At 35.3% G+C, this 27,358-nt stretch overlaps 1 protein-coding gene across 1 annotated transcript in view; it reads right to left on the reverse strand.

The window, feature by feature from the left end:
• The window catches only part of CENPE (centromere protein E), a gene marked incomplete at its 5' end in the record, with an annotated part of 39,248 nt that extends 11,938 nt beyond the window's left edge, over positions 1-27,310 (reverse strand). Inside the window, 34 exon segments of the mRNA XM_019615132.2 lie at positions 556-702; positions 785-985; positions 1,855-1,992; positions 2,943-3,164; positions 3,372-3,530; positions 4,261-4,482; positions 5,304-5,459; positions 5,571-5,852; positions 6,836-6,867; positions 6,870-7,035; positions 7,871-8,029; positions 9,491-9,802; positions 9,953-10,267; positions 11,287-11,441; positions 11,885-12,062; positions 12,632-12,766; positions 13,129-13,251; positions 13,512-13,586; positions 15,233-15,400; positions 15,476-15,532; positions 16,396-16,493; positions 17,571-17,715; positions 18,092-18,250; positions 19,752-19,871; positions 20,377-20,503; positions 20,686-20,773; positions 21,545-21,596; positions 22,519-22,590; positions 22,666-22,733; positions 22,875-22,956; positions 23,882-24,001; positions 25,489-25,607; positions 25,686-25,775; positions 27,202-27,310. Coding sequence (XP_019470677.1) covers positions 556-702; positions 785-985; positions 1,855-1,992; positions 2,943-3,164; positions 3,372-3,530; positions 4,261-4,482; positions 5,304-5,459; positions 5,571-5,852; positions 6,836-6,867; positions 6,870-7,035; positions 7,871-8,029; positions 9,491-9,802; positions 9,953-10,267; positions 11,287-11,441; positions 11,885-12,062; positions 12,632-12,766; positions 13,129-13,251; positions 13,512-13,586; positions 15,233-15,400; positions 15,476-15,532; positions 16,396-16,493; positions 17,571-17,715; positions 18,092-18,250; positions 19,752-19,871; positions 20,377-20,503; positions 20,686-20,773; positions 21,545-21,596; positions 22,519-22,590; positions 22,666-22,733; positions 22,875-22,956; positions 23,882-24,001; positions 25,489-25,607; positions 25,686-25,775; positions 27,202-27,310 — 4,851 coding nt within the window.
• Between the last annotated feature and the right edge of the window lie 48 nt (positions 27,311-27,358).

Genomic DNA, 27,358 nt, shown 5'->3' on the forward strand with positions numbered 1-27,358 from the left:
CATAAGCGCGCATAAGGTTTTACAAAGGAAGAAGAGTAAAGCAAGACGTGAAGTCTGTCCTGTTGTCAAAGATGAAGATTAAAACAGTAAGCTAGGCCTGAAATAAAATTTCTTGTCTGTTCATGAGTTTTCTACCCAGACTGCTCTCAGAATGGGGCTGATCTCTTTGATCCTCTTGTGGAAAGAAAGATCATGAAATTGCTCCTAACACTCTGCCTTCTATCTTCCTTTGTGAAATGGACATGCTGCTTTCTTTCCTAGGAAAGCTTCCACCGTAAGTTTAAAGCAGTTAGCAGGCTATGAAATGCAAATATGCTTCAAGAGTCAATTGGTAAACTGCACCTCACAAATCACATACAGAACCTAGATTACACCTCAAGGCAAATATAGGACAGCCTAAATTTACAGGCCATTACTAACTTCATTTTCAATTTTTAATTTCAAGAAAGAGGACTCACCAATTCTTTATAAATCATACACAGAAGTAAGGTTTAGGCTCCTGAATAAACGGTATTAAAGTTTGATATATATCCTTTAAAAAGTACAGCAGTTTACCTTAATTTTCAAGCTTTTTGCCACCAGGTTGTCATCATCCATCTGCTCTGCATTATCCAGTAAGTTCACTTGAACAGAAGTATCATTCAGGTCTCTCTGCTTCAGTTTGTTCAGAGCACATTCCAATTTCTCACTTGTTTCAACACACTACAATAAATGCATACATAATTAAGTACCATTCAAGAAGGTAACTTATTACTAACTTAGGTATGTGGCTTGCAACACCAACCATCTCAGAACTTTTTTGCAATTCCATCTTGAGTTGGTCCCGCTCAGAACTGATGTCCTGGAGAAGTTTTTGTAGCTCATCTTTTTCTTGATTAATTGATGAGATTTGTTCTTTAAGTTGGAAAGAATGAGTAGCTCTTTCAGCCAATAACAGGTCTTTTTCACTCGATATGCTATTTAGCATCTCAGTTAACTGTTGAATCTGTAATATTGGAGGAAAAAAACAACAAAAAAATGAGATGGTCCTAGTCTATAGACTCCACTGTGAAAGACTAAAATGAGTTGTCTGTATTTGACAAGACAATTTCCAATAAGTCTAAAACTCACACTAGCAGCATGAAAAGTTTAAAAATTATTTCAATGTTCTAATCTCTCAGAAGATTAAGAACAGCATTATACCCAGAGAACTCTAGCCATCTTTGGGTTGCACTAAAGCAACGTGAAAACAAAATGCAGTCAACACAAATCCACGTTACAAAAGAAACAAATGGAAAATTAACAGAAGATAAACACAATTGAATTGTCCATCTACCTGCTCTAACGATTTGAATACTAACACTAATTGTTTACCTAAAGCAATCCTTACTTACATTGTTAGATCTAGAGACAAAACAAGTTTGACAGATCAACTGCAAAGTAAAAATTGCAAAAAAGACTGAGCTGGGAAGATCTAAGCAGCAATACTTGCTGAATACCAGATACAGTTTGAAACTGTGCAAAGCTCCAAAGATTCCAAACCCACTTGGAATCATGCTGTCTACACAGTGATTTTTAAATTCTGAATGAATACATAAACAACTACCATCATATTAAAGATGGATGCGGATTTATGCACACTATAGTGGAGCAGCCAACTCATCTGAGATGAGTTGAAGATGTTGGTTCTAAATCTTACTTAAATCATTGCAGAATCCTTTGTTTGTCATGTTCGTGCTTGTTATAGAACACAGAATGATGTGCTGGCAGCTTAAAATTAAATAGGATTTGTCTTGACCAAGAATTTAGCTCAGTGATTAAAACATCAGAAAGCAGCATTATGGAGTAACTAGATAAAAACCACAGACTCCCCACCTTATTTGTTAGGCTGTCCTGTAAAATCTCTGACTTCCTCTGAACCTTTAACAGATGTTCTTCCCGTTCTTCAGCTTTCATTTTCTCATCGCTGAGGAGTTCTTGATGACATTTCAACTCCTTTTCAGTTTCGAGAACCTGAGATAAAATTAGACCAACAAATATTTAAAAAGTTGTGAGATATTATATGAATCTACTTCTAACACACCAGATTACTCTATTTCATAGGAGTTAAATACTTAGAAAAAAATCACAAATTGCTTCAGTCTGAGCATAGAAGTTACATATTTTTTATTTGTAAAGTTTATTCTAAGAAAAAACTGCCAATTAGAATATTGACAAGTCATTAGCATTTAGTGTAAAGAACTGTACAAAATATGCTATCAAAATGCTTGGACTTTCTACAGTTCTTGTTTCAGAGAAGAGGAACACAAAGGAGAGATGTGAACCTCATTCATATTACTTTAATAACTGTCTAGAAATAATGACTTCATATGAGACAACTTTATCAGTGGGAATACTATCAAAGTAATTTTAAATTATTCTTGATTATTATAGGAGTAGCATTCTTTATACTAAATCTCTAAATTTCAAGTTTCATAGCAATACAACTAACACTAAAAAATACCTAAATTCAAATGAATGGGTAGCACCACAGATTTGAATCATCTACAGATTACTGAATCTGAATAAGAATTCCAGCTCAACACTGAACCAAACTATCACCTTCACTGTTGAATATCCAGAAACAAAATAAAAATCTAGACAATTTGTCACTTTCAGTGTTAACTTCAGAACTCAACAAGAAGAGATATTGTAGCATTCAAAAAATATCACTAGAGTGTTTAGGTAATTCAACATATGCATTTGCTCATTCCTTTCTACATGAAGTAGCCTCAGATAAGATTTTTGAAAGAGCTTGTATACATCCTAAAATACAATTTCTCAAGACAGAAATTAAAGCTCACTAGTATTTTTCAATTTGGTTATATAATATCCATAAGAACTTTTTCCAAAACAGTTTCAAGTAACAGCCAATCTTCTCTCCAACATTTATAATTATTATACTTAAATCAAAGACAAAGCACCTTATTAATACTCTCCTGTAGGTTAACTTCCAGTTTGTTCTTCTCTGCTTGAACACATTCCAGCATTCCCTGGAACTGATCTCTCTCCTGTGCCAACAAAGCACATTGTTTCCCCAGCTCTTGAAGTTCACTGTTTTCATACTCTGCTTTTTCTTTTATTTCTTCCAGCACCTGTTGCCTTTCTTTGCTTACTGAATTTAAGTCCTCATTCAACTTGTCTATCTACAAAGATACAAACAAAAACAAAACAAAAAAGAAACCAAACAGTTTAGCAACAGGAATTTTTGCTAATAACTACTATCAAAAGATCACCTATCAAACAGTAAAATGGCCCAAGTTACTGTAGGTAAGTACCTTTTCCTTCTTGTTAATCCTTGAGGAGACAGTCTCTAAATTAGTTTTAAGAGGAGTTTATATTATTGTACTTGCCTTTTCTTTCAGTTTTTTTATTTCCTCAGTTAGCTTTTCTTCAGTGTTTTGTAGTTTCTCTTCTCCTTCTGCCAGCATATTTTTCTGAATATCAGCTTGCTCTTTCTGATGCTTTAGTTCTTCCTGCAGACTTTCCATTTCTGTCAGAACTTCTATCAACTTCAAAACAAAATGTTACACAGCTGAATACCCAGTATGACTTTCTTAAACGTTGCTCATTTAAGTTAAGAGTTAAGAGTGGTAAGACAAGGCATTTGAATTTCTAGGAGAGAACTATTTGAAACTGCAAATTCTTTTCCGAAATAATTATTTAATCACACTTCCATTTAGTTTCAGAACATAGCAGCTTAATTTTTGTTAGCGCAGGCCAAGTTTGTCTGAAATGATGTAAAGTAAACATTTTTTAGGCAAATGCTTGGGATACTGAATAAGCAGTATCCTGCTTTCAAAACAAGGAATCAAGACACAGAGATTCAATAGCAAATCAATTTCAGTTCTGGATTTATCTTTCTCTTTGTCAACTCATTCTGGGTTGAAATGGTAGAAAACCTCAAACCCTTCATTTTCATAACCTTGGATTACTTTTACTGTTCAGTGCTAAATGCAAAGCTACTGTAGGTTGGAAACATAACAGTAACTTGTAGAGCATTTATCCAGCAGGTGGACAACTATGGTTAATCCAGAGTGGCATAGTGACCACAACTGCTGCAAAGGAAAATTAAGAGAGAAATTCCAAAATCCAGATTGGATTAGTAGACTCAATTTTTAGTTTACTGCTACTGAGAACAAATAGAGGGAGGGATACTGAACAGCTGATAGCTTCAGCATTGAAGAAATTGAGAGAGATAAAGTGCCTTTAAAACAATTATTTAAGAGATTTGATACATACTTTCTCCTTGCTTTCCTTACAATCAGCCTTCAACTGGTCTTTTTCTGTTTTAGAGACCTCTACCATTTGCTGTAGCTCATCTTTCTCCACATTAAGTAAAGCTATTTTCTCAAGCTGCTGAGAAATCTCCTCATTCATTCTTCTTTCTATTTGTTCTTTTTCTGCCAGTAGTTTGCCATACTCAGAAGAGATGCGAGCCAGGTTTTCAGTTACTTCAGTGAGCTGAAAGAACAAATAGCTTATTAATACGGATGATATTTCTATGGATGCTTGGAAGAAAAAAAGGAACTTTCTAATTCAAGTTGCTTTTTTGTCTCAGTAGTCTGGTTGATGTAGGAAAAGTGTCAGAGGATCTCATTTCAAAAGCACCACCTACACATATCGGTTGTTGTAAAAAATTTTACAGAAGAAATATCCATCAGTTTACTAATGTTGCAAACAAATGACATAACAATTTTACTTATATGTTAATTATATTTCAGTGTTTCTATCTCATTAGAAAGTGTGTATAAAAACCTACGGTTCACAATAATTCCAGAAAAACAACTCCACAGCAGATCTGTATCCACAGCAGATAATGCTTGATAGAATCGAGCCTATTTTTTTCTTAAAGCAGTAATAGCTTCATATATAAAAATGAGCAGAAAAAATAAAGTTATAATAAGCATAGCAAGTGAAAGAATGGGCTGAATTGCCCTTTAGTCGCTTAGGTATCTTCAGAGTTACATAGCTGAAAGATAGCATGTTAACTATAATAATGTTAAGAAGTGTAAGACTTGGAAAATAACTTGAGGTCAAATAGAAGCACTAATGTTTAATATTTGATCCTTCAGCACCAATGCACATTTTGTTATAAAGGCTGTAGCTTACATACCAAATTGCAATTTGGTTATCTTCCCATTTCCTCTATTGTTATGGCCTTCTTTTACGAAGTAGTTAAATAAGGGGAAAAGCTTTAAGTTTTGTTAATACATTTATTGAAACCTTTCAAACTGAAGTCTGTAGAAGACAGAATTTATTTGGTTCACAAAACAATGTCTGACCTTCTGCTCCAGTTCAGTTGTTTCCTTCAATGCCTCTTGCGCTTTCAAGAGTTGACTTTCTTTCTCTGAAATACTTTCTTTCAGATCCACAATGGTCTCTTGATGTTGTCTGATGGAGTTATGAGCACATTTCAATTCTTCCTGCACTTCTGAATTCTTTGAACACAAAATAGTGCAAATAAATTAAAGCTTGAGCATCATTTCCAAAAATTATGACAGAAGCTTACTAAAGACTTTGCCTTAAAGGCATATAACAGTTTTTCTTACCATGCTAATTGCTTCCTGTACTGTGTTTCTCAGATGGTCTCTTTCACTTTGGAGATTCTCCAGTTGCATTTTAAAATCATCGTCTCTTTCTGTCATAGTGCTCATTTCTCGACAGTCATGCAATTTTGGAATAAGATCTGTTTGTTCCACTTTTTCAGATTCCCTGTTGAATTCACTTGCCTTCACTTCCTCCATTTCATGCAGTTTCTTTTTTGTCTGGCTCAGCTCCTTTCTTAGATGAATTAATTCCTGCTCAACAGATTTTTCTTGAATCACTGATTCCTATTTTACACAGGAATAAAAGTCAACACATTTAGGGAAGCAGTGATAAGAGAACTCTATCAGACCTTTTACAAGCTATTTGTGAAAAAAAAAAAAGCAGTACCTATGTTTTAAAGGAATTTGTATATGGAAATTAATAGGATTTGACTGAATTCAGTATTTTAAATTTCTTGAAAAAAATACATATATATGTAAAATTTGAAAAGATGTCTTCTGAAACAGGTTGCCAAAAACAGAACATCACAGCTATGGCTCAATCCTGAGGAAAAACAAATATGCTACAGAGATCTTGTCCATGTATCTAGTCTCAACATTAGATAAGACCAGGTTGGATGAGACCCTGGGCAACCTGGTCTAGTATCAGATCTGGAGGTTGGTGGCTCTGCCTATAGCGGGGGGTTGGAACTTGATGATCCTTAGGGTCCCTTCCAACTGAAGCCATTCTATGATTCTATGATAAGATGTCACGATATTATCTCTTCAAGTCTGTCCACCTCCCCATAAATACTACATGTGTATTTTATAAATTTATATTTTCCAAATGCATTTATGTACAAAACCACACACATACTATCAGCAGGCTCAGTTAAGGAAAATGTTGGGCGTAAAGACCATCAACATACCTTGTCTAGAAAAGAAACCAAAAAGGTTTCTATGCTTTGAAAAAGCCATCACCATCCCTTCCAGTTAAGCAACTCCTAGGTTCAAATACTTAACTACAGTACCTCATCTCTGTGCAGATCAACCCATAACACCATCATCCTGTATCAAGATAAAATTCTATTTACAGATAGCTTGCTATTAATTGCCCAGATACAACTGATAGTATTGGTTGAATTACCTTTTAGGTAAACAATACTGCTTGCGGTGTCTGATGGCCTGCAGTCAAATAGTAGGATCCTTTTCTGCTTTATTTAGCAAGCTATTATCACTTAAAGTTTAAACATGCATGCTTTGAATTATAAACTTACTATAATACTTACCAGAGTTCCTTCTCCATATTCTTCTTTTTTAGATGTAAACTGTCCAGCTTATCCTGTAATGAATTCTTCTCTTGTGTAAGGGAAAATATTTGTTCCTTTAACACCTGAAGCTCATCACTTTTTCTATGGCTTTTATCTTCTGCAGCAAGCCTGTCTCTTTCTGATGTGATGTTTTTAAGTTCTTCTGTCATCTGTGATAACTACAAAGTATGCAAAGATAGCATCTCCAACAATTCAAAATGAAAACTAAAACGCAAGAACTTTCATTTATTCAGCTATAGTATTCTTAAACAAATCTTTAACAAATTGTTACAAATCTGGGGAAAAAAATCCGACAGCCTTTGGCCTTTCTGTCACCTGCTTTAAACGCTAACTTTTTAGCAGGTTTTTTTTTTTTTTAATCTAATACTGGTTAAGTTTTATTTAGAAAATATCTCATAGGAAAAAGCCAAGTAAGAAACACCTCTCTATCTATTCCTATGCATTTGCTCTTTCAAAAACCATGCAAATAGTAAGTTAACATTGATTAGTTTATTGGGTCTTACAGTGTAAGTCTACTGTCATCTATTACAGATTGGCTTGTGAAAGGAACTGTTACTGAAGCTACTGCATAAGGCACAGCACTCTTCCTGGTCATTTGTACACAAGCTTGAAAAACATCAGCTTCCTGTTACGTTACGAACTCGGTTTCATTTACAGCCATGTACTAGATTTCTCATTGAGAACAAAGTTCACAAACCATAAACTTAGTTACTACTCTTGGGTACCCCTTATCTCTATTTGCCATCTAATTTCACCTGTCAAGTTGGTATCTATAGGACACAATAGTTAGGAAAAAGTTTATTGTACATTATAAGCTGTTGATCTCCATAGAAATTCAAGCTATGAATGCCACTTTTTTGACTGTTTTCTACCAAAGGTCTAGAATTTTAAGGGCAAGAAGAAGAGACTAATCAGACCAACAAGACTTACTTTCATGGTATTGGGGAAAACACTTGAAACATTTTAGTTTTGAATGATTACAAAACATCTTACCTGTATTTTAAGTTCATTAGTAGTTTTCTCGAGCATCTCCTTAGCACTCAGAATCTGAGCCTCTTTTTCAGAAATAATTTTCTCCAGCTTCTTAACAGTTTCCTGGGATTTCCGGAGAGAACTCTGTGCATTTCTCAGTTCTTCATGCGCTAAAATGTTCTTTAGAATAAAGAAAATCCATAGGACAGGAATGCTATTATTTTTTTTGCCACATTAGTAGGTAGTCCCCAAAAAAACAAACAAAAAACCCCACACCCAAAGAAAAGCAAAATACCAAAAAAATTCACTCCCCTTGTCCTCCATGTATTTCAATATACAAGGGTTGCTCTGAAAGAAATGCCTTCTATTTTATTATGTTGGCTCACACCAGAGGTGGATGTTGGTGGAGTGGCAGTAGAGGTAGAACTTTCTCACCCATAAGCCATTACATTTTGTTGCTGTGTGACAGATGGCAACAAAGGAACAGTTTGACAAATCGATGTCAGATATGGAAGTGTATATGAAGCAAAGGTGTGCCATTTAATTCCTCCATGTAGAAAAAAAAAAATGCACCCATTGACATTCATAGTCATTTGAATTGGAAAGGACCATTTAAAGGTCACCTAGTCTGACTTCCCTGCAATGAAGAGGGACAGCCACATCTCAATCAGGGTCAGATCAAGCGCAGTCTGGCCCAGCCCAGCCTGACCTTGAATGTCTCCAGGGTTGGGGCAGCCACAACCTCCCTGGACAGCCTGTACCAGTGCTGCCTCACCACCCATATTGTAAAAACTTTCTCCTTACATCCAATCTAGATCTCCTCTATTTCAGTTTGAAACCATTTCCCACGTTCTGTGATGAGTTCATAACGAGCACAGCTCACCCAAAGCAGCACATTTTGTCAAAACAAAACAACACAACCCAAAACATTTGGTCCAGGAGTAAGCAGATTATCAGTGTCTTGGCACCATCAAGTTCCCCCATCCCAGCATTGTTCTTCTTAAAGCAGTACATCAGGTTTTCCTGACACTGCTGAAACCTAAGGTTGCCTAGGGGACTACTACAGGTCACAGAACCTGGCCACAGTCTCCATTATGCTCAATGTTCTGTACTATATAATGGTATACGAACTGCACTCTGCTCTCATATCCCCTGTAAACAATACATACCTTCATTTCCCAGTGAGCAATGCTACACTTCAAGGTGACTTCTCAAGTCACCTGTAGCAATTATTCCATGTACACTTACCCTGGTCCAGAAGCTGGACCTGTCAGAAAACTTCACTGACCCTCGCTTAACATTTCTAGAGACTGAACAGTGGGTGTTAGCGCAGTTAAGTGGTGGGTAGTACACTTCAGCAGAGACAACAGTGGGCCACCTCCACTGGTGCAGATTTTTACAAGTGTGACATGAAGGCTCTAGTTCATTGCTGGCAGAAATACATAGCTAATAGTGTTGATTATACTGAAAAACAGAGAAAATTCTCAGCTACGAAACTCTATCAAAGAGTGTTACTATGCTCTTTATATCTGTTGAAGTTTCCATAGAAATAAATAGGAGGTATTACTTTCAGAGCAACCTACATAGTTCTTTTATAGTTTTATTATGTACAGTCCACTTCAATAAAGTCAGAATCCCTACCATTGAAACAGTGTCTTTTATGTCTTCTTTGAGCTGCTCTGTCTCAGCTTGGAGAGATTCCTCTTTTTGTTTCAGCTGATCTCTTTCATGAGTGAGAGTTTTTATTTCTTCCCAGCATCCACTAAGCTGCTGAAGAACTGCCTGGATCTCTGAATCCTTGGTCTCCAATCTTGCTTCTATAATCTTCTCTTGCTCTTTTAATTGTTCCATTTCATTTAGCTTGTGATGAGCCTGAGCAAGCTCTTCTTTTATATGAAGATGATGTTTGTGGTCTGCTGTCTTTTCTTCCAATTCTTTCATTTTATTAGAGAGCTTTAATTTAAAAGGAATAAACACTTTCACTCATGTAGAACAGTATAATATATACATGATCTCACAGACTCATCTGCTTAGACAAGCTAGACAATCCTTTCACTCTTCAAAAGAGTAGGAATATGTCAAGAAGAGGAATATGACACCAACCTCTAATTTCACATAATCCAAGGCTGTTTTAGACTCTTCTGCATCTTTAGACAAGTGTTCTATTTGAAGCTTCATTTGTTCATAGTTTTCTGATACAGCCAGGTATTTCTGTTCTAGTTCTTCATGGAGCTGTTTAAGCACTACATATTCCTGATTAGAGTTTACGTATTTAAGCTGTGCGTCTTCTAACTCTTTTTTTGATTTTTCAATTTCCTCAGTCAAAGAGTTAAGTTTAATTTCATTATCAGCTGCCGCAGAGAGCAGCTTTTCTCTTTCCAATTTTAGTAAGCTTAACTCCTCATGTTTTTCAAGAATCTGTCAGAAAAAAAAATAAACAGCATTTAAAAGTCAGTATTTGTTATAGCTGTATAATAAAAAATGTACTCATGCAGGCTTAAGAAACAAATACAAGCAAACAGAGTGCAGTACATTGCTAGACTTCAACACTTAATCCCAATAAAACAAAACCTAAATACTTCGGGGAGAAGGGAGGAGGCAAATCTTATTGGATTCAGAAACCATTAAAACTCTTCCCTCTAACTCTTAAGATGCTTTTAAAATATTTCCTGTCACTGTTTTGAGAACTGAACTAATATGACAAGCTATGGCTCTTAAACTGATTAAGTACTTTTGATGTATCAGCACTACTTGCAATAAAGTTTTTAACATCCACTTAATTTTTTTTTTTTTCTCCTCAATAAGTAGGCCAATAGAAGGTTTTGGAACATTCTGCAAAATATTCACAATCAGGTTTGTGCAAGATTACTTGCCCTAGACCGTAAGTGCATATAAATTCTCCTGTATTTGCTACTGAGTATAACAAATTTGCAAAGTCTTAGGAAGAATTTGTAGGAAAAGATATACTAAACTATGCCCTGCCAGGAAACAAGAAAGTCTGCTTGTAAATTCTGGAAAGTTTAATTTAAACCTTTTACTTTCCAACTAACGTTTCTACTCAGAAGTGTTAAGATTTACTTTTGCCCAACCAGACAAAAATTCTGTTTTAGGATAGGTAAAATGGTGTCGTGAACAAGGATGCAACACATGTAGCTATCAAATTATGACCATGGTAAATAAGCAAGCTTTTTACTAGAAATACTTCATTAGTTATAGCAGACTATAACTGAGCATTCAACTCTTGATTTATTCCTGAGTGTAAATATCAAATACCTGAGAAACAGCAGCACAATGAACTTTGTAAAAACTTATTTGATTCAAGACAACTTTTTTACTGAAAACTATCCAATTGGCCTCCATTAACGTGTTATTAGTCAAGTACAATATAAAAAGCACGAAAGAAAGACAAGCTCCAGAATAGTTCAATTTTTGTTTACCTCTGTCTCCTGCATCTCAACAGTATTTGGAGGAGGCTGAAGTTCTGATAACTCGTTTACTTTTTTTTGTAGGAGTGCATTCTCCTCCAATGCTTTTTCTAGTTCTGCTTTTAAGTCAGATGCCTTTTTTTCCAGGTCCAGAAGAGAAACCAAATCTAGACAATCAAGAAGTTTTAATTAATAAGAGTGCAAGAGAAGAAAAATAGGTTTTAATTTAAGCTGTTTCATATCATGCTCTGGATGTCAAGTCTACAAAGACTATTTTGTAATTTGTCAGCAATCAAAAGATGGAACTACTGCTTTGAATCCGGTCTTCACTTGGCTAGACTAGCATTCAGTTCATTTCCACTTTCTCTCTGATATCCTTCATTAACTTGACTGTCTTAGGTGAAATACAAAGCATTATGGAAATTGCAGTTTTACAAATATTTTAAGAAAGTGCTAATGCAGTGCTGTGTGCCATCAGTATCAGAGATTCCAATATCTTATCTTGACCATAACTTCAGAGAGAAAAGAGCATTCCTACATCCCCCTCTACCTCAAATGGGGAAAAGGAAACAGGAGAGGAAAAAAAAAATCAACTTAAACAGAATACTACCTTTTGGTATTTTACCCTCCATCAGTGAATTTAGCCTTGTGTTTTCTTGAAATACAGACTGCAACTCCTTCTGCAAGTCAGCTTGCATTTTTTTGTAGTTCGCCTTTCCTGCTTCTATTTGGCTTTGATAAAGCTGCACATCCTTTTGCATTTGCTTGTGATTATTTAAGAGTTCATTCTTCAGGAAAACAAAACAACATACACAAAATACAAGTTTACTTGTTTAACAGTTAATTATTAAATCTGACACATTCCGTGTTATTGATCAAAACAGTTTTGGCCTGGTCTAATAGAATTTGCCAACATTAAACAATTTCATTTCTTTCAGAGTAAATGTAGAGAGCAAAATGTATCTTACATTTGAAATCAGAACCATAGCCATTTTTCCTATTTCCTTTACTCCTTCAAAATTTCAAAGTCCCATCCCAGTTTTCTAAATTGATAACTTACTAATCTGACCCCTATTAAAATCAGACTTGGAGTCTTTTGTCCTAGGAACTCTTCAAAGACTGTTCATTTACTCTCTTCTTGCATAAAAGACAAAAACTGAAGACCAGCTCCTGCATAACATCAGATTTCTTCTTATCTTCCTCTTGAAGGTACGTTTTCCATGAGTTCCATAGTGAAAACGTTACTTTGAGTGTTAAGTCACTTGTCCTTACAGATACCCTTCTTTTCTAGTCTGGGAGAAAACACTGCCCAAACAGTACTTTGTACCACTACAAAAGCAGTTTAAGAAGTAATTACCATCCTTTCCTTCAATTCCAAATTTTCAGTTCTGAGAAAAGCAGATTCTTTTTTGGCATCCAAGGCTACAGTTTCACTATCTAAAAGGGATTTACTCAGCTGTTGAATTTCCTCAATTAATTTATCAGAATCCCCCTGAAAGAGACAAAACTCGAAAAATTAAGACGACCATAATAAAGCAAATGTGATTATTCAAATACGGTTAAAATGTAGAAGCGACTCAGGATGTGGTACATTACTCCCTCTAAAATGAACAGTAGCACAACACTGAGAGCTGGGATAAAGTACAGAATTTCCCATAGCTTTACTTTAGAGTAAAAAATAAAATAACCTTCTTGCAGAACTAATATTGTAGTAATTTGCATTTTAAGCTTCATAAAATAATTAAAACCTGTTGGGCAGCAATTTTCATCATATCAAGGCTATGCTTAAATTTAACTCACTTCCAGAAAAGCAAAACTTAACCTAAGCAACTCCAGTAGAAAACTCATGTTTACCACTAAAAGAGATGTCTCTCTTTTTTCCATTTCCACTTTCTGCAGTTCTTCCACACGATTTTGTAATATCTTTATTTTGTTCTCTTTCTCTTTTAGTTGTTCCAGTTTGGACTTCATTTCTGCCTAAAAGTTACATGAAAAGAAGGAAGTAAAAAAAATAAATTAAAAAAAAAATCATAGTTCCCAGTTTGTTTGTTTTCCTGATAGGAATCTATAAGAATGCTTATTATGTAAAAAGGATTCTTAAGATGAGACATATCTTTCTCATAACTGGTAAGACTAACTAGAGTCCAATCAAGTCTGGGTCATCCATACCATACAGGAAAAACCAAACCATGTTCCATACAAATCTTATTGCATGCAAGTTTATGAGACAGGCTCACCTCAAGTTCTTCATTGTAGGCTTCAGCATTTGAAACAATATTCTTTAGGTTGGTAATTTCATGCATTAGTTGTATCTGTGGAGCAAATTGAAGCAGAATAGCTGAGGATGTTAGAAAGCACCCACACCAATGGTTTTAGTTGCCATCACCATGCAAATAAGCAAGGTCTGTATTATATTTCCTTTTCTATTTGTTAGCAAATCATAGTTGCCACATTCTTTCAAATTAATAAATGAAAATCTCTATTTCAGCTTCACAGCAGTTAGAAATGATTCAGGTCTAATTGAATCTGCAACAGCTCAAGAAGTGAGAGCAATGTGATCAAAGCAGTTCATGCAGAAATCATACAGATACGGAATGTCCAACTCTGGTCATGTTAAACAGTCTTTTCTGCACAGTGCAGATACTAATGATAATCTAATTGTTGACAAGAAAGTGGTATCAAAATTGAGTTTAAATAAGCAAGCCATGAATGCATTCAAGTTGCATCCTGTGAAAGGAAGCACAAGTAGACGACTAGATATAGAAGCACTTTTAAAGTGAAAGAGCTCTTTTCTTGGTCTTTGTTAGAAAAGCTTAAAAATTAGCACTCTTCTTTGAGTATTTCTGTATTGTTGCAAATATAGAAAAAAGAAAATCTAATCTGTAATTTTTAAGTCAGAGGATAGCTGTAGAAGATATAGTACTATATTACTTGCCAGGTATAACAATGTCATTATCCAGTATTGAGTTTACCTCTATGTGCCTCTGCTGACTGAAACTGATTATTTCAGCTAAGTATGTTTAGTCAAGTGTGAAGTATGTGACCTGTCAGCTATACTATGATTATTCTGCTGTACAAGTATTGACATTTTATATTTTACATATTACATTTTATGGATTGTCTTCAGATACTCATCTGCAGATGTGATTTGCTCAAATAAGTAGTTCTTGCAATAAAAGCTAGTTTAGAACATTGTTTTTCCTCACTAGATACATAAAATTTTCTCAGGGGACAAATGTAACAGACTAGACCTGATAAGGAAGCTAGCACAAATAGTCTACTGAAAGTGTCTCTCAACATAATCTTAAATACAAGTTAAATCATAATAGATTATGCATCCGTTTTAAGACTCATAAATCTCTGCCAGAAATAATAGGTGATCTCATTAAACTGTGACCTAAAACAAGTGTGAAAGAATACAACTTCAGCTTCAACCTTAGCATTATGGTAACCCTAACATGTACAGGCAGTCTTCGGCCAACACAGGAAAGTGTCCAGTTCCTTGTAGAAAAGCTATTGGGAAAAAAATGGAGTAAAGTACATCCGAGTGTCATTATCTCAAGTGTCTTTTTCTTACGTAACTTATTTCACCATCTAGCTCTTGGGCAACTAGAATATTAGACCTTAGCACACGTCTATGTATCAAAAAAACCTTGTTGATTTCTGCAAGAGACTCTTCATACACATATTAGATATATACACGCAAAAGTCATATGGATACATACAGACATACATTTAACCAAACCTCAGCATGCAACCCTTAAAATTTTAAGTCTGATTTTTACACTCTCAGTCTACTTTAAAACCTAGGCTCACTCTTTCAACTGCTGAATTCTCTTTATGTCACCACCTGTTGTAAATCAACATCCAAGTAGCATCCATTCTGTAGAATAAACTCTAAAAAACATTTCAGTATAGAGAATACTAATCTATCTATCTATACTTCTGTGCATCTTACCTCATGATCTCTTTGTGTTTGTTTTTCCAGTGCTTCAAATTCATCCATTTCTATCTTTTCCTCCAGTTTCTCCTTCATTTCATTTATTTCTGATTTCAACTGTTCATTTTCTAATACTAACTTATTAAAGTTCGCTTGCAAAACATTGATTTCATTTACAGCAATATCCTGAAGAAAGAAACACAACAAGCTTTAGAAAAGGTTATTGGAATTTCCATCTTATTTCAAGGCGAACAGGCTTACCTTTTCTATGGCTAAAGCTTCACAGAGTTGCACAGATTCTTCAAAGTCTCTCTGAGTCTAGAAAAAGAATTGCTTTCAGTTAAATGATTGACAAGATCAAACAAATTCATTATAACCCTTTTTGCTTTTCACTGCCAGAGCTACTTAAATACCAAAGCTCACTAGCTCATTCACTACTAAAACATACAACTCCACGGAGATGACCAAGGTACTTTCTTACTAACAAGTTACAATTATTACAGATACTAACAGAATATTGATGCTCTACAAATGAATAAGGCTGTCTTACTGAGAACCATGCAATGTGTATACACTGTGTTAAATGTTGTAGTTTAATCCAGCAGTCAGCTATAAGCACAATGAAATTGTTCACTCACTTTCCCCTCCCACTGGGATAGAGTAGAGAATCAAACAAAAACAAGAAAGTGGAACTTGTGGGCTGAGATAAAAACTATTCACTGAGACATACAAGAAAGAAAAAAGAACAGTAATAGTAACAGTGATAATAATATATTCACAAAACAAGCAATGCACAAGCAATTGCTCACCACCCAGCAACTGACGTCCAGTCAATAAGCAGTGGGAAGCCAGTAGCCCACCCAACTCTCATGTTTTTAGACTTTTTCCACATGATATCAAATGGTTTGGAATATCTCTTTAGCCAACTATAGGTCAACTTTCCTGGTTCTACCTCCTCCAAGCTCCCCATGCCCCTTAGCCCCCCTTGCTAATAGGACAGCACAAGAAGTTATGTCCTTAGTTCTTTGTGGTCACTGCTCAGCAACTAAAACATCCCTGTGTTATCAACACCATTTTTCTCCCAAAGCCAAAACATAGCATCATTTCAGACACTATGAAGAAAGAACTCAGTCCAAGCTGAAACCAGGACATTAAGATAAACTGAAATAACATGATGTTACCCAGTTCATGTTTGGTCCATCAATCCATTCTGTATCTTGAATTTGATCAGGAACAGTAAAATATTCGTTGTCCCGTTCAGAACTCTCTATTAACATCGCTGAAAAGGAAGACGCATCAAAAAATACTGAGTAAGTTTTTAACTGGGAATCAAGAATTTTCTTATCAAAGGTCTCATCACATTAGAAATAATGATTCAATGACACAGATGTAACACACAGTAGGATTTCTAAGTCTCATGATTGATTTTCTTTTATGAAAGTGAACAGCACTTTAATCCAGTCCTTGTGCTTACACTGATCACCCTATCACAAGTTAATGAAGATTAAAAAAATCCAGAATATATACTTATTTATAGATTAGAAAAAGTACTTAAGGGTCAAGAAAAAGACCAAGTAACAGCATTCTGCAACATCTGAAGACAAGACATATCTTTCCCAAAAGAAAAATTTAAAGCAACTTGACAGATGATGAATGGGTAGTAAGACTGTACAAAGATGCAATTCAGTATCAATAGTGCCCAGTTACTTTCTTATCTTCATTCCAGCTTTCTTTATTCCTTGGTCACTCCTTCAATTAGAGTTTAATCTTTGAGTAATGACTTTTCTGTATCTGTTAACATGCTGAGTTTTACTCCTTATCTTCCTCCCCTCCCTCCTATTTTATCTAAGAGAACACTACATATTTTAAAGTTTTCTTACAAGCAAATACATTTGCTTAACAAAACAAAGAAATGAGAAAACCTCCCTTATGCTCTTAAAGGTGACTTTCTTACTTCCTTTGAGAAGCTAAGCAATGCTTATGAAGTTATCTGACAGATTTCCTACCTATTATTTCACCTAGGATAGCAAGACTAAAGCTTCCAAAGTTTCCATTTTTAAAAACTAAACAGTTTTAGTTCCATCACAGTAACTATCTGCATTATTGCTGCTGAACCCACTCCACTTCCAGGCAGTATTCTTTGTTCACAGACAAATGTAATTCCCTTTGAAAGCAAAGTTAGTGCTTTCTGGGTTCACAGAACAGTTTGAATAGCATAGTGTCAACCAAATGTATTATTAGCAAGTAAAATGGATTTTTAATTTAGATTTGTAAAATAAAGATTGTTCTTCATTTTCAAGTCTCCATTTCAGTGCTGCTTCACAGAATTTTCCGCACAAAAAGAAATGATACTTACAATCCTCTGCATCTGGTAGTGACGACAGAGACATTTTCATTTTTTTTGTTGTGGTTAATGTTGTTTTTTCAAAATCTTCAAAATAGTCCACATTTTCCTGGTTTATTTTACCAGGAGCCCATGTAACTCTCCTTCTTCTCTTGGCCTTTAAAGGGGAGAAAATAAAAAGAATTTACAGAAAGTAAAATTGAAGCACTAAATGGAGATTGGTCTACTGTTCCAACAGTCCTGTGTCCCAACCAGCTGCTTAGTTTTTTGCAGTTTCTTTAAAGTTGAACTATAGCTTGACAGTTTGAAAGCAAAGCAACATTGAATACTCAGAAATATTAAAAATTTACTCCTTCAAAACACGTGTGAAAATTGCCTAGACTATCATTCATACTTATAATCATATTAAAACCAGATGCTAAGGACTGTTTAACTCAAGCTTTTTTCATTTTCACTATTATCCTATTCATTTGTATTAATTTTTGACAAGTATTTCAGAATTAACAGAAAAGATCTAGGAAATCTGCACTTACTTTAGCATTCTGTTTCGATGAAAATGAGGCAGAAGTCACCAGCATCTCAGTTAAGTTTCGTATCCTATCCTCCTGCACTTTTTGAAGAGAATTCTTTTCTTTCAACAGGTGAGCCAGCTGATCTTTTTCCATTGCATGGAGCTGAGTCTTCATAGACACCTTCCATAGAAACAGTAATGACATAATGACATTAAGTGTATCACTTGAAAGAGTAGTTTATAAAGAATTATCAAGACTGAGAAGTAACAGCGTGTACATATATTCCTTTAAGTCTAAAAGAGTTGTTGCTAATCATTGACAAAAACTGACAACAGTCTACAATTTTCCAGGTTAAAATTGCAAAGCAAATCAGCTACAGACTCTAGAGACCTAAAAATTCTCTATTAAAAAAATATTCTTTCAAACATAACAGTTTTAGGATGAACTTTTGTATAATCGATGAATATACTGCTGTTATAATTAAGAAACATTCAAGAGAGTTTGGCTAAGCAGGTTATCACACCAAAAAGAATAGATAAAGGGCTTACCCTTGCCTGGGCTTGCTGGAAAACTCCAAAAGGAGGAATCTCCAGAAAGAGATCCTTCCCCACTGGTAGTCAGCTCTTCAATGGGTCTAGGAGAGGTGGAGCCAAGCTCCACTGCTTCCGGCAGCACAGGTGAATTGCCTTCACCTGTGCTCCCAGGGCTGACTTATTGCTCGCCTCAGGTAATCAATCAGAGGTTCAGGCTGTGATTCAGCGGTTCCCATACACCTTTCTACAGTGGCAGAAGCCTGAAACTCTTCCAGAGCTACAACTGTTAAATAATATGCTTCTCTAATGCATGTTATCTCTTAAAATTTTAGGTATTGATAATTCATTCTGTAGTAAAGAGACTGTTGCAGTAGCTAGCTATTTGACAACCTAATGATAAGTTTGTGATCTGTAGACATGTTAATATTCGTGTGATTTTCCAACAAATATTTCTGTGTTTAATGTAAGTACTTTCCTGACTACTCAGTATCTCAAAATATAACGAGCAAATCCGTAGGTGGCAGTTTTTACTGCAAACTAATTTTTTAGGGAAAAACACTGACTTTTTATTTTTAAAATGTTCCTCTGACTTCCCTCAGTCCCAAAAAATAAAACATCTTTGGATGAGTTAAGTAATCAAAACAACATGTGCCAAATTGTGATTTTTTTTTTTTCCCCATGCTTTATATTTTACAATCTAATCTCTTACAACATTTGCAAGATTCTCATCAGCAAAATACTATCTTTTTTGGACAAAGTTGAACTTGAGCTTGGTGTTTGGTGGGAAGTTGCTACTATCCACTTCCAAAATGAATGTTCAGCCTATATGTGATATAGATGTTGCCAGTGATCTTATACAGTTGCAGCTTATTGCAGCTTTAGCTGAACATCAAGTAAAAGGGGAGAAACAAAACATCATGTGGAGCTTTTAATTGTGATAGGTGATTTAATTGGTTTCGATTCTAGAAAAATGTTTTAAAATAGATATCAGTATACATGCATAAAAGTACATACACACATTTTACAGATACTATACACTACATACTGTGTATACACTACACTTTATATATACACACTATAAAAAGAAACACAAATGTGTATATATACACACGTGTATATTTATGTAGTAAATGCACTAAAATTCATACTTCCTCCAGTTGCTTTTTCAAGTCTAGAATTTCTTTGCGATATCTCTTCAGCAGGGCATCATCATCAAGCACTTCGTTGACTTTTGGAGTGTTCTTCATTCTTTTGGCTGTATTGGCAAACTGGAAGATCAACCATATTCTCTCATGTACAATAGTTAAATAAATCAAAAGTGTAACTCTCTCATTTTTCCCCAACAGATTTTAAACGGTAGTTGACTGATAAAGAAAAAACACATTTAACCAAAATTACATCTAATGATTTTTAATTAATATAAAGCTCATCACTAGGTTCAGTTACTCTCTGTTCTTGTAGAAGCTGCCTAAAATGTTATTAAAGACTTGCAGTTCTGTTTGCAAAAGGAAAACAAGAGAGAACAGAATTTATCTACTGCCACTGAGGCAGGAGAGAAAGCTTTGTTTCAACTGCTAAAAGGCTTCAAGCTAGCCAGCCTAGTATAACAAAGTGAATGGGAAGAGACACAGAGTACAGTCTAGATGTTCTTCATGCCCCAAGTGAATAGAGAGCCTTTGGAAGATTCAAGCCCCCATCCACTACATTTTTCCCCTAAGCCATTAATATTAAGTCTAGTCAGAATAACACTTAAAAACAGGCAAGAACTTTTACCTGGAGCGTGCTGAGTGTCTCATCAAAAGAAACAGGAGTTACTGTGCAAATAATAACTGTCTTCGCATTTCCTCCAAGGGAGTTCTGCAAAATTCGAGTCAGCTTGCTGTCTCTGTAATTTATGAAACTGGTAGGAAAGTGAGAAGAAAGAAAATGAAGAAATATATGATATTACTGTACAGAAAAGCAAATGTGTGTTCTAAAATTGACGGATTATTTGAAAGAGTAATCAATACTAAATATAATTTTAATACAATTAAAGTTCTTTATGTATGATCTATTAATGACTGATGTCACAGAACAGCTTACCCAGATGGGTCATCACAAAGTTTTTTGATAACTTGTCCCAGAATGAACAAGCTCCGGTTTATATTGCAGCCCTCCTTCAGTCGGACGCCTAGGCATTACACAATGCTTTAGTTGCAAAACAAGAACTACACATTTTCAGCAAGTTTTTCTGTAGCATTATTATGAGAAGGATAGTGCCAAAGTTAAATAAGTACCACACCACACAGTGACCCACAAGTAGCCAGCATTAAATCCTCTAGAATAGTCAAGATGAATCAAAGTAGTCATCTATCAGAAACTAACACTAATCTTTAATTTATAGGCAGTCAGGGCCATAGAAACAAACTATCTGCAAAGTTCCTATCATATTTAGACAATCATATTTTGATGATACTAGCATATACAAAAACATCTAGTAGAATCTAAATATAACAAGCCAGGTTTTGATACAGCTTCCTGGTTATTCTTTACTAAGAGAGAATATTAACCTGTGTTATTCTAGTAATACTTTTAATTAAAAAAAGTTACAAGCATTTTTGTGCTTCATGCTGTCATTTAAATTAAGCTTGATTGTTAACAGAGCCATTTAGATTACAGCTCTGAATTTAACAGTCCCTATAAGCTTCTAAGGATTTCTTTACTGCAAAATTTCTTCACTCTTTTAGTTGCTGGATCTGCTACTCTAGAAAAGCCATATTAGTACTGAATTGTTCACCCTGTATCATATTTCCAGTATTTCCCTGTGCAGACCCTGCCGTCCAAGTAGAATGGATACTATTTATAAATAACAGCACATACATAATTTCCTCTCCATCATAGGCTCTAATTAAAGGTTAAAATAACAGAAATGGTCATATGAAGAGCATCATCTAACACTCACCCTCAGATCCTGTTTGACTAGCTCTTTCACTACCTGCCAGATCTACCAAATTCTGCAAATAAAATGTATCAGAGGTTAGTTCTAGGTGTAATTTATTTTAAAGATTCTCTTACTTTTATGAAATTCTTAGCACAGACTTAAACTAAAATTATTCTTCAGAAAAAACAAACACACACTCAGTGCTCTTATCACTGGAAATAACCAGTAGCTCCATAAAACATCAACCACCACTTTCAATGTGCTTAAGGATACAAAACAAGATTGTATGAATTCAATTAATGCTACTCTGAATGGTATTTTATCCTTGCAGTGCAGCTTCCCCTTTGCTTGGTAAAAAGCAAAGATCATTTCTCAATACAGAGGTGTTAACTACAAATTCAAGCCTTAAGAAGCAGAATCAGCTGTCTCTCTTCTTCACTGCCATTCTGAGCATAGTGCAAGTAAAAATTAGAGGTCAGGAGAAAAAACTTCACTCTGAATATGGTTCAAAATTGACTACAACTTCATAGCATCCCACAAGGACTTGGCTGAGCAAGTAGCCATTGATTTTAATGGCTTCTGTTTCAGAAGTGTGAAGTCCTGTACTAACTTCACCAAGCAGTACCAGAACAGGAAGGCCAAAAAAGAGTTCCCTCCTCGTTAATAGAGGCTATTACACAATCACATGCAACAGCAATGCAGGAGATGGAGAGGTGGAAGCATAGGTTCACTAGCAATGAAGAGATGGGAAAAAAAGTGGGCAATAGCTCACTCAGATATTACACATCAGAATTCCTTTGGTGGGAGGATATCCTCCAGATAACACACATGGAATCTCCCTCTACACAGATGATGAGAAATATGACACATATGTAAGAAATGTCTGATAGAAATTAACAACAAGACATGCTAATAATGTCATTATAAAATAACATTCTTCTTACAAACTGCAACTGTAAACTCTCTACTTAAATACCAATTTAATAACATCTTACCAAATGGGACACCATCACTGCTCCATCACAGTTTGCATTTGCAGGATCACTCCGTTCTCTGCTTTCAATTATCTAGAAGAAGAGGGAAACAATAAGCTGTCATTTAAAGTAATAAAAAATCCAGCATTCTCATAGTGAACTTTTTACCATTCTGAAGATGGTGTGAGAACGGCTGCTGTGTTCGTTCATTTTTGTTTCTCCGTAGTGGCGATTTTCTGTCAAAAAAGCAATATTGAAATACTTCTGTTTATATTCCAAAAAACTGATTTCTGAATAAGATTTTGAAGAGACATCCATGATTCTATGCAATTTAACGCTTTTCTAGAATATCAGCTGGCATTGGCTAAACAACTTACTCTCTCCTTTCCTGATCCACTCCATAACTTGTTCGGGAGAAACAACCACCTCTTCAATCAGGTCTTCAACATATGTATTTCTCTTCAAAAATACAAACAATGACAACAAAAAAACAGTAATAAATAATTTACCGAACTCTAAAATTGACATGAATACATAAAGTTATCATAACTAAAAGTTAACTAGTTGAATATCTTTTTTTCTTTAATTTTCCTCTGAACGCAAGTAATGAAAATTTAGACTTACATCAGAACTATTACTTAAAAAGGAGGATGAAAAAAAAATCTAAAAAATGTTCTAAAAATAAAATTAGTAAGGGAAATTCCCTAAGAAAAAGTACAGAAAAATATTTACCTTAATGTTACAAGGTCATAATCATATAGTTAATAAAAACAAGCTCTCCCCAGACTCCAAAAACATTGGTCAATTTAGGTAATCAAAATAAATAAATAAATATCCAGTTTGTTGGCTGCAAAGCTTAGCATAGAGAAACAAAGGATGGCATTTATGTAATTTATTTTTTCCTATGGTTTATCTTCCTAAATATGTTCTATGATTTTTATCTAATGATTAGAAGTAGAAGAAAAGTGTATTGATTTTGTAGATCATATAACAATGCTATTAAAGCAATTCTGTGTATCTTTTTGAAGACTTCTATAACATGGAGCTAGGGGATCAATATCATTTCTGTAGCTCCATTACTGAGACAACTCTCAAGTATTCACTATTTTTATTAAATAAAAATATATTCTCTTGGAAAGCTTAAAGAATAAGCCAACATTTATAAACATGTATTCTGCTAAGCCAGCAACAACAAGCTTGACTTCACTGTTGTTATTCTATTACATCAACTGCCCTTCTGCTAACTTTGAAGACAATTACACAATTTCATATGGAAACATTTTTTTACTAGATGCCTCTGAAAGCTTTTTTCCCCCCCAGTACCATACAAATACAAGTGCTATGCTACATAACAATCCCTTGCATTAACATAACATCTACTTACATTAACATCTTCACGAATTCCTAGAGGCTTTTTTTTCCTTATACTGCAAAGCAAATCTGTGATGGTCTCGTTGTAGATTTCCATATAGGAAACTCTTAATAAGAATTCTCTATCTGGGATCTAATGATCACAGGAAGAAAAAAAATAAAAATCAAATCAGCCTACGGAATGAACAGCTTTTAATGCAAGTATTCTAAACTCAAAGTTATATACTTGGATATCATTTCACAAATTTATTTCCACTATATTCTTTCCACACAAGCATCTACAAATACAGACCTCTTCCAAGCTGCATTAACAATGTGTCATCTTCAGTAAGCTAAAAAAGCAAGTTTCTACACAGCTCTATGGAAGTGTGGCAATAGATCTCCCACTTAGCTATCCTTTCCATACTAAATCCACCCCCTGTTTATGCTCTTTTCTTTCTGTGTACCTTGACTTCACTCTCTTTTTACTTGGATTTTCTTCTCTGCTGCTGCTTCTTTTGCTACCTCCACAGTAAAGAACACTAGGATGAAGGCTGCACAGTGGATTACAGCACCATGGAAAGTTTTCTTGGCTTAGAGTCTATTTTTGTTGATTCTAAAATACTCTGCACCTCACAGGAACAGTTGACATAGCACATAACTGATATCAATAACCTGAAACCCTCAAGGCAAAAGTATTCTGCAAGTGATGTTCTAATTTATACCTTCTCCTTATACCTAATTACATTGCAGGATTTAGGCCCTTGGTATGCTGCACTTGTTACACAGAAGTCTTCCCAATACACAAGCGATGACATAATACACATTCATTAATCTGAAGATATGCTGTATAATACACCAATCCACCTGGATTTCACGCATGTCTGTACAGATAATAACTACACTAATGTTGGACAAAAGCCAGATATATCAAAGCCACTGCTCTTTCTCAGAAGAACCAACAGAGTTGCACATTTGAAGTTCAGGGTTCAGCAAAGCCATCTCTAGTGGACTCAGATTATCAAGAAAATTTAAGCAACCGTTCCAATATCAATATCAATAATATTGATAATATAATATCAAGTCAGTTTCTTACACACTGTTTCTAACATTCTCTTATCAGTCTGCTCTTCCATTTCCCAGCACAGAGGGCTTCAGCATCTTATGTTTATATAGCACAGTCCTAGGGAATTCTTTCTAGTATGGTTGCAGTCCATGTTCTACCAAAATTCACAGACTAGGAACTATTAAAATTGGCCAATCTGCCTGTGATTCTTTTGAACACCTGAAATAAGTAAATTCTTTTTCATATTCTACATAGTTTAAAAAAATCAAGTCTTTCATATTGCTAATTTTTGGAGAAAGTTTTAAAATAGCAGAATAAATAATGAAGTTCCACATTACCTTGTCTATGCTGATAATTCAAGTTTCGTGAGAACTATTTTGTTATTGACTTGATTCCAGCTACGATGTTATTTTTAACTAATCACATCCCTGCAAGCTTAACAAAACAACTGCAACATAGAGCCCAAATACAGTTTGTTTCCTTCATAAGTTCCTTAATAGTAAAACTCATTTCTCTATAATATTCAGATATATTGCTAGCCCTTTCAGTTACTTCAGATTCATAGGGACACTCACCTCACAAATAATTTTGAAGACGTGTTGAATTGCCTTAGGAATAATGCCCAGGGAATCTTTGTTTCCCATCATTGTGTATGTCTTCCCTGAGGCAGTTTGTCCATAGGCAAAGATTGTGCCTAGGAAGATGGTTACATTTTGTTCATTATTTAGAAGTTACATTACAAACAGGAGTTAAGTACAATTTTAAGACTTACCATTGTAACCTTGCACAGCTGACTGTATAATTGGCACAGCTACATCTTCATATACTTGCTGAGTGTTGTCGCAAGAATGAAAGACACGATCTTAAAAAAAAAAGAAAGCAAGCATGTTAGTGTACTGCACTGCAAGTCAAAAACAAGCTATCATCTTACTCAAGAATGCTGACTTCAAATCAGTGTCACAAACAACATCATAGCTTTTCATAGGTAACTCAGACATCAAACCATCTGCTATGACAGACTTTTAAAGAAAAAAAACAACATTAAACTCAGAACCAAGAGAGGCATGATGAACAGACAACAGAGAAGTCAAAGAAACCAAAAATGACAGTTAAACAGACACTGTGTTTAATTCTAAAAACTAGCTTATCTATCAGGATTGTAAGCCAGACAGGATAGGCTACAAGACCTCTAACATAGGGTATGCCTATTAAACCTCTAACTTAGGAAAAAAATGTTTGTAGTGGCTACATAAACACTAACAAATGCAGTGAATCAGTTGGAAAATGCTAAAAGTGAAGCATTTCCTGGGCTCTAATGCCCATGCTGCCCCACACGTTCTGGACTGCCTTTCTGTGACTGGAATGCCAGCATGCTACTGAGTTCATCTTCCTGTGTACTGTCATACAACACAAATCCAGCTCACGTGCTCCAAAACCACTTGGTTTTGGCTAGTGCGAGTCAGAACTCAGAAATCAAGATCCATCAGGAATTTGGCTTTAAATGCGCATTCCTGGACTAGCCTACAACAATGTTCTGTGTGCCTCAGAGGTACACTTTCGCAACTGTGAGGCTGAGAGTTGGAAAACTACAATGCTGCAAAAGCTGAGGTGATTGCTGTTAACATACATTCTAGTGAGATTAATGAAGGTTTATGTAAGCACTGAAGTTACGTGATATAGGCTGGTTTAGCAATAGGGATCAGTACATTAGTTTAAGGACCAATATAATTAGCAAAAGGAATTAATGCGTACTAGTTTTAAACTTTCTATTTTAGCTTTGGTTGGTTGCTTCCCTCAATGACAACCTTGTTTCCCTTAATGATTCTGCTTCATGAGAAGCACTGGAGACATAATAGACTACTTTTATCTTCATGCCCACAAGGTGCAAGGACTTTTTCCTCAGATTTCCCATATATTGTTTTGGGCTACAGTGTACTAAGAGAGCTGCTCATTACAACCTAACAAGTAATGGAAATTTGCCAAACTGGGGAAAAACAACAGGCCAACAAAAAGTCACCGTGATGAAGATGATGATGGAAAAATGAGGAGGAAGTGACCAGTTTAAGAACCACCATCGGCCTCTACCATGCACACCCAGCAGGACATTAGCATGTATTAATGAGTTCTCGGAAAAGAACACATACATATACCGATGTATCACATATGTATGTCTTAACTGCTCAAGTGTAGAACTTGAACTCTGAGATAGTGTTCTTGATTTGTCAATCGCCTGGTACACATCGCGAGGATAAGGGAATGCCGGATGACAATTGCTTTCGCATTCTTACCATAGTTGAAGACTTTTGTACCATTCACTTCTGAAACGGTATTGCCCTCACTTTTCCAGTAGAGCGATGCTTTGTCTTCTAGAGCACTTTCCCTAAAGGAAAGGACGCCCCGTTAACCAGACAGATGTCGCTGCGGCTTTGCCCACCCGCCGCGGCC

The sequence above is a fragment of the Meleagris gallopavo genome, chromosome 4, assembly GCF_000146605.3.
Source record: "Meleagris gallopavo isolate NT-WF06-2002-E0010 breed Aviagen turkey brand Nicholas breeding stock chromosome 4, Turkey_5.1, whole genome shotgun sequence".
In the NCBI taxonomy this organism is placed as follows: domain Eukaryota; kingdom Metazoa; phylum Chordata; class Aves; order Galliformes; family Phasianidae; genus Meleagris; species Meleagris gallopavo.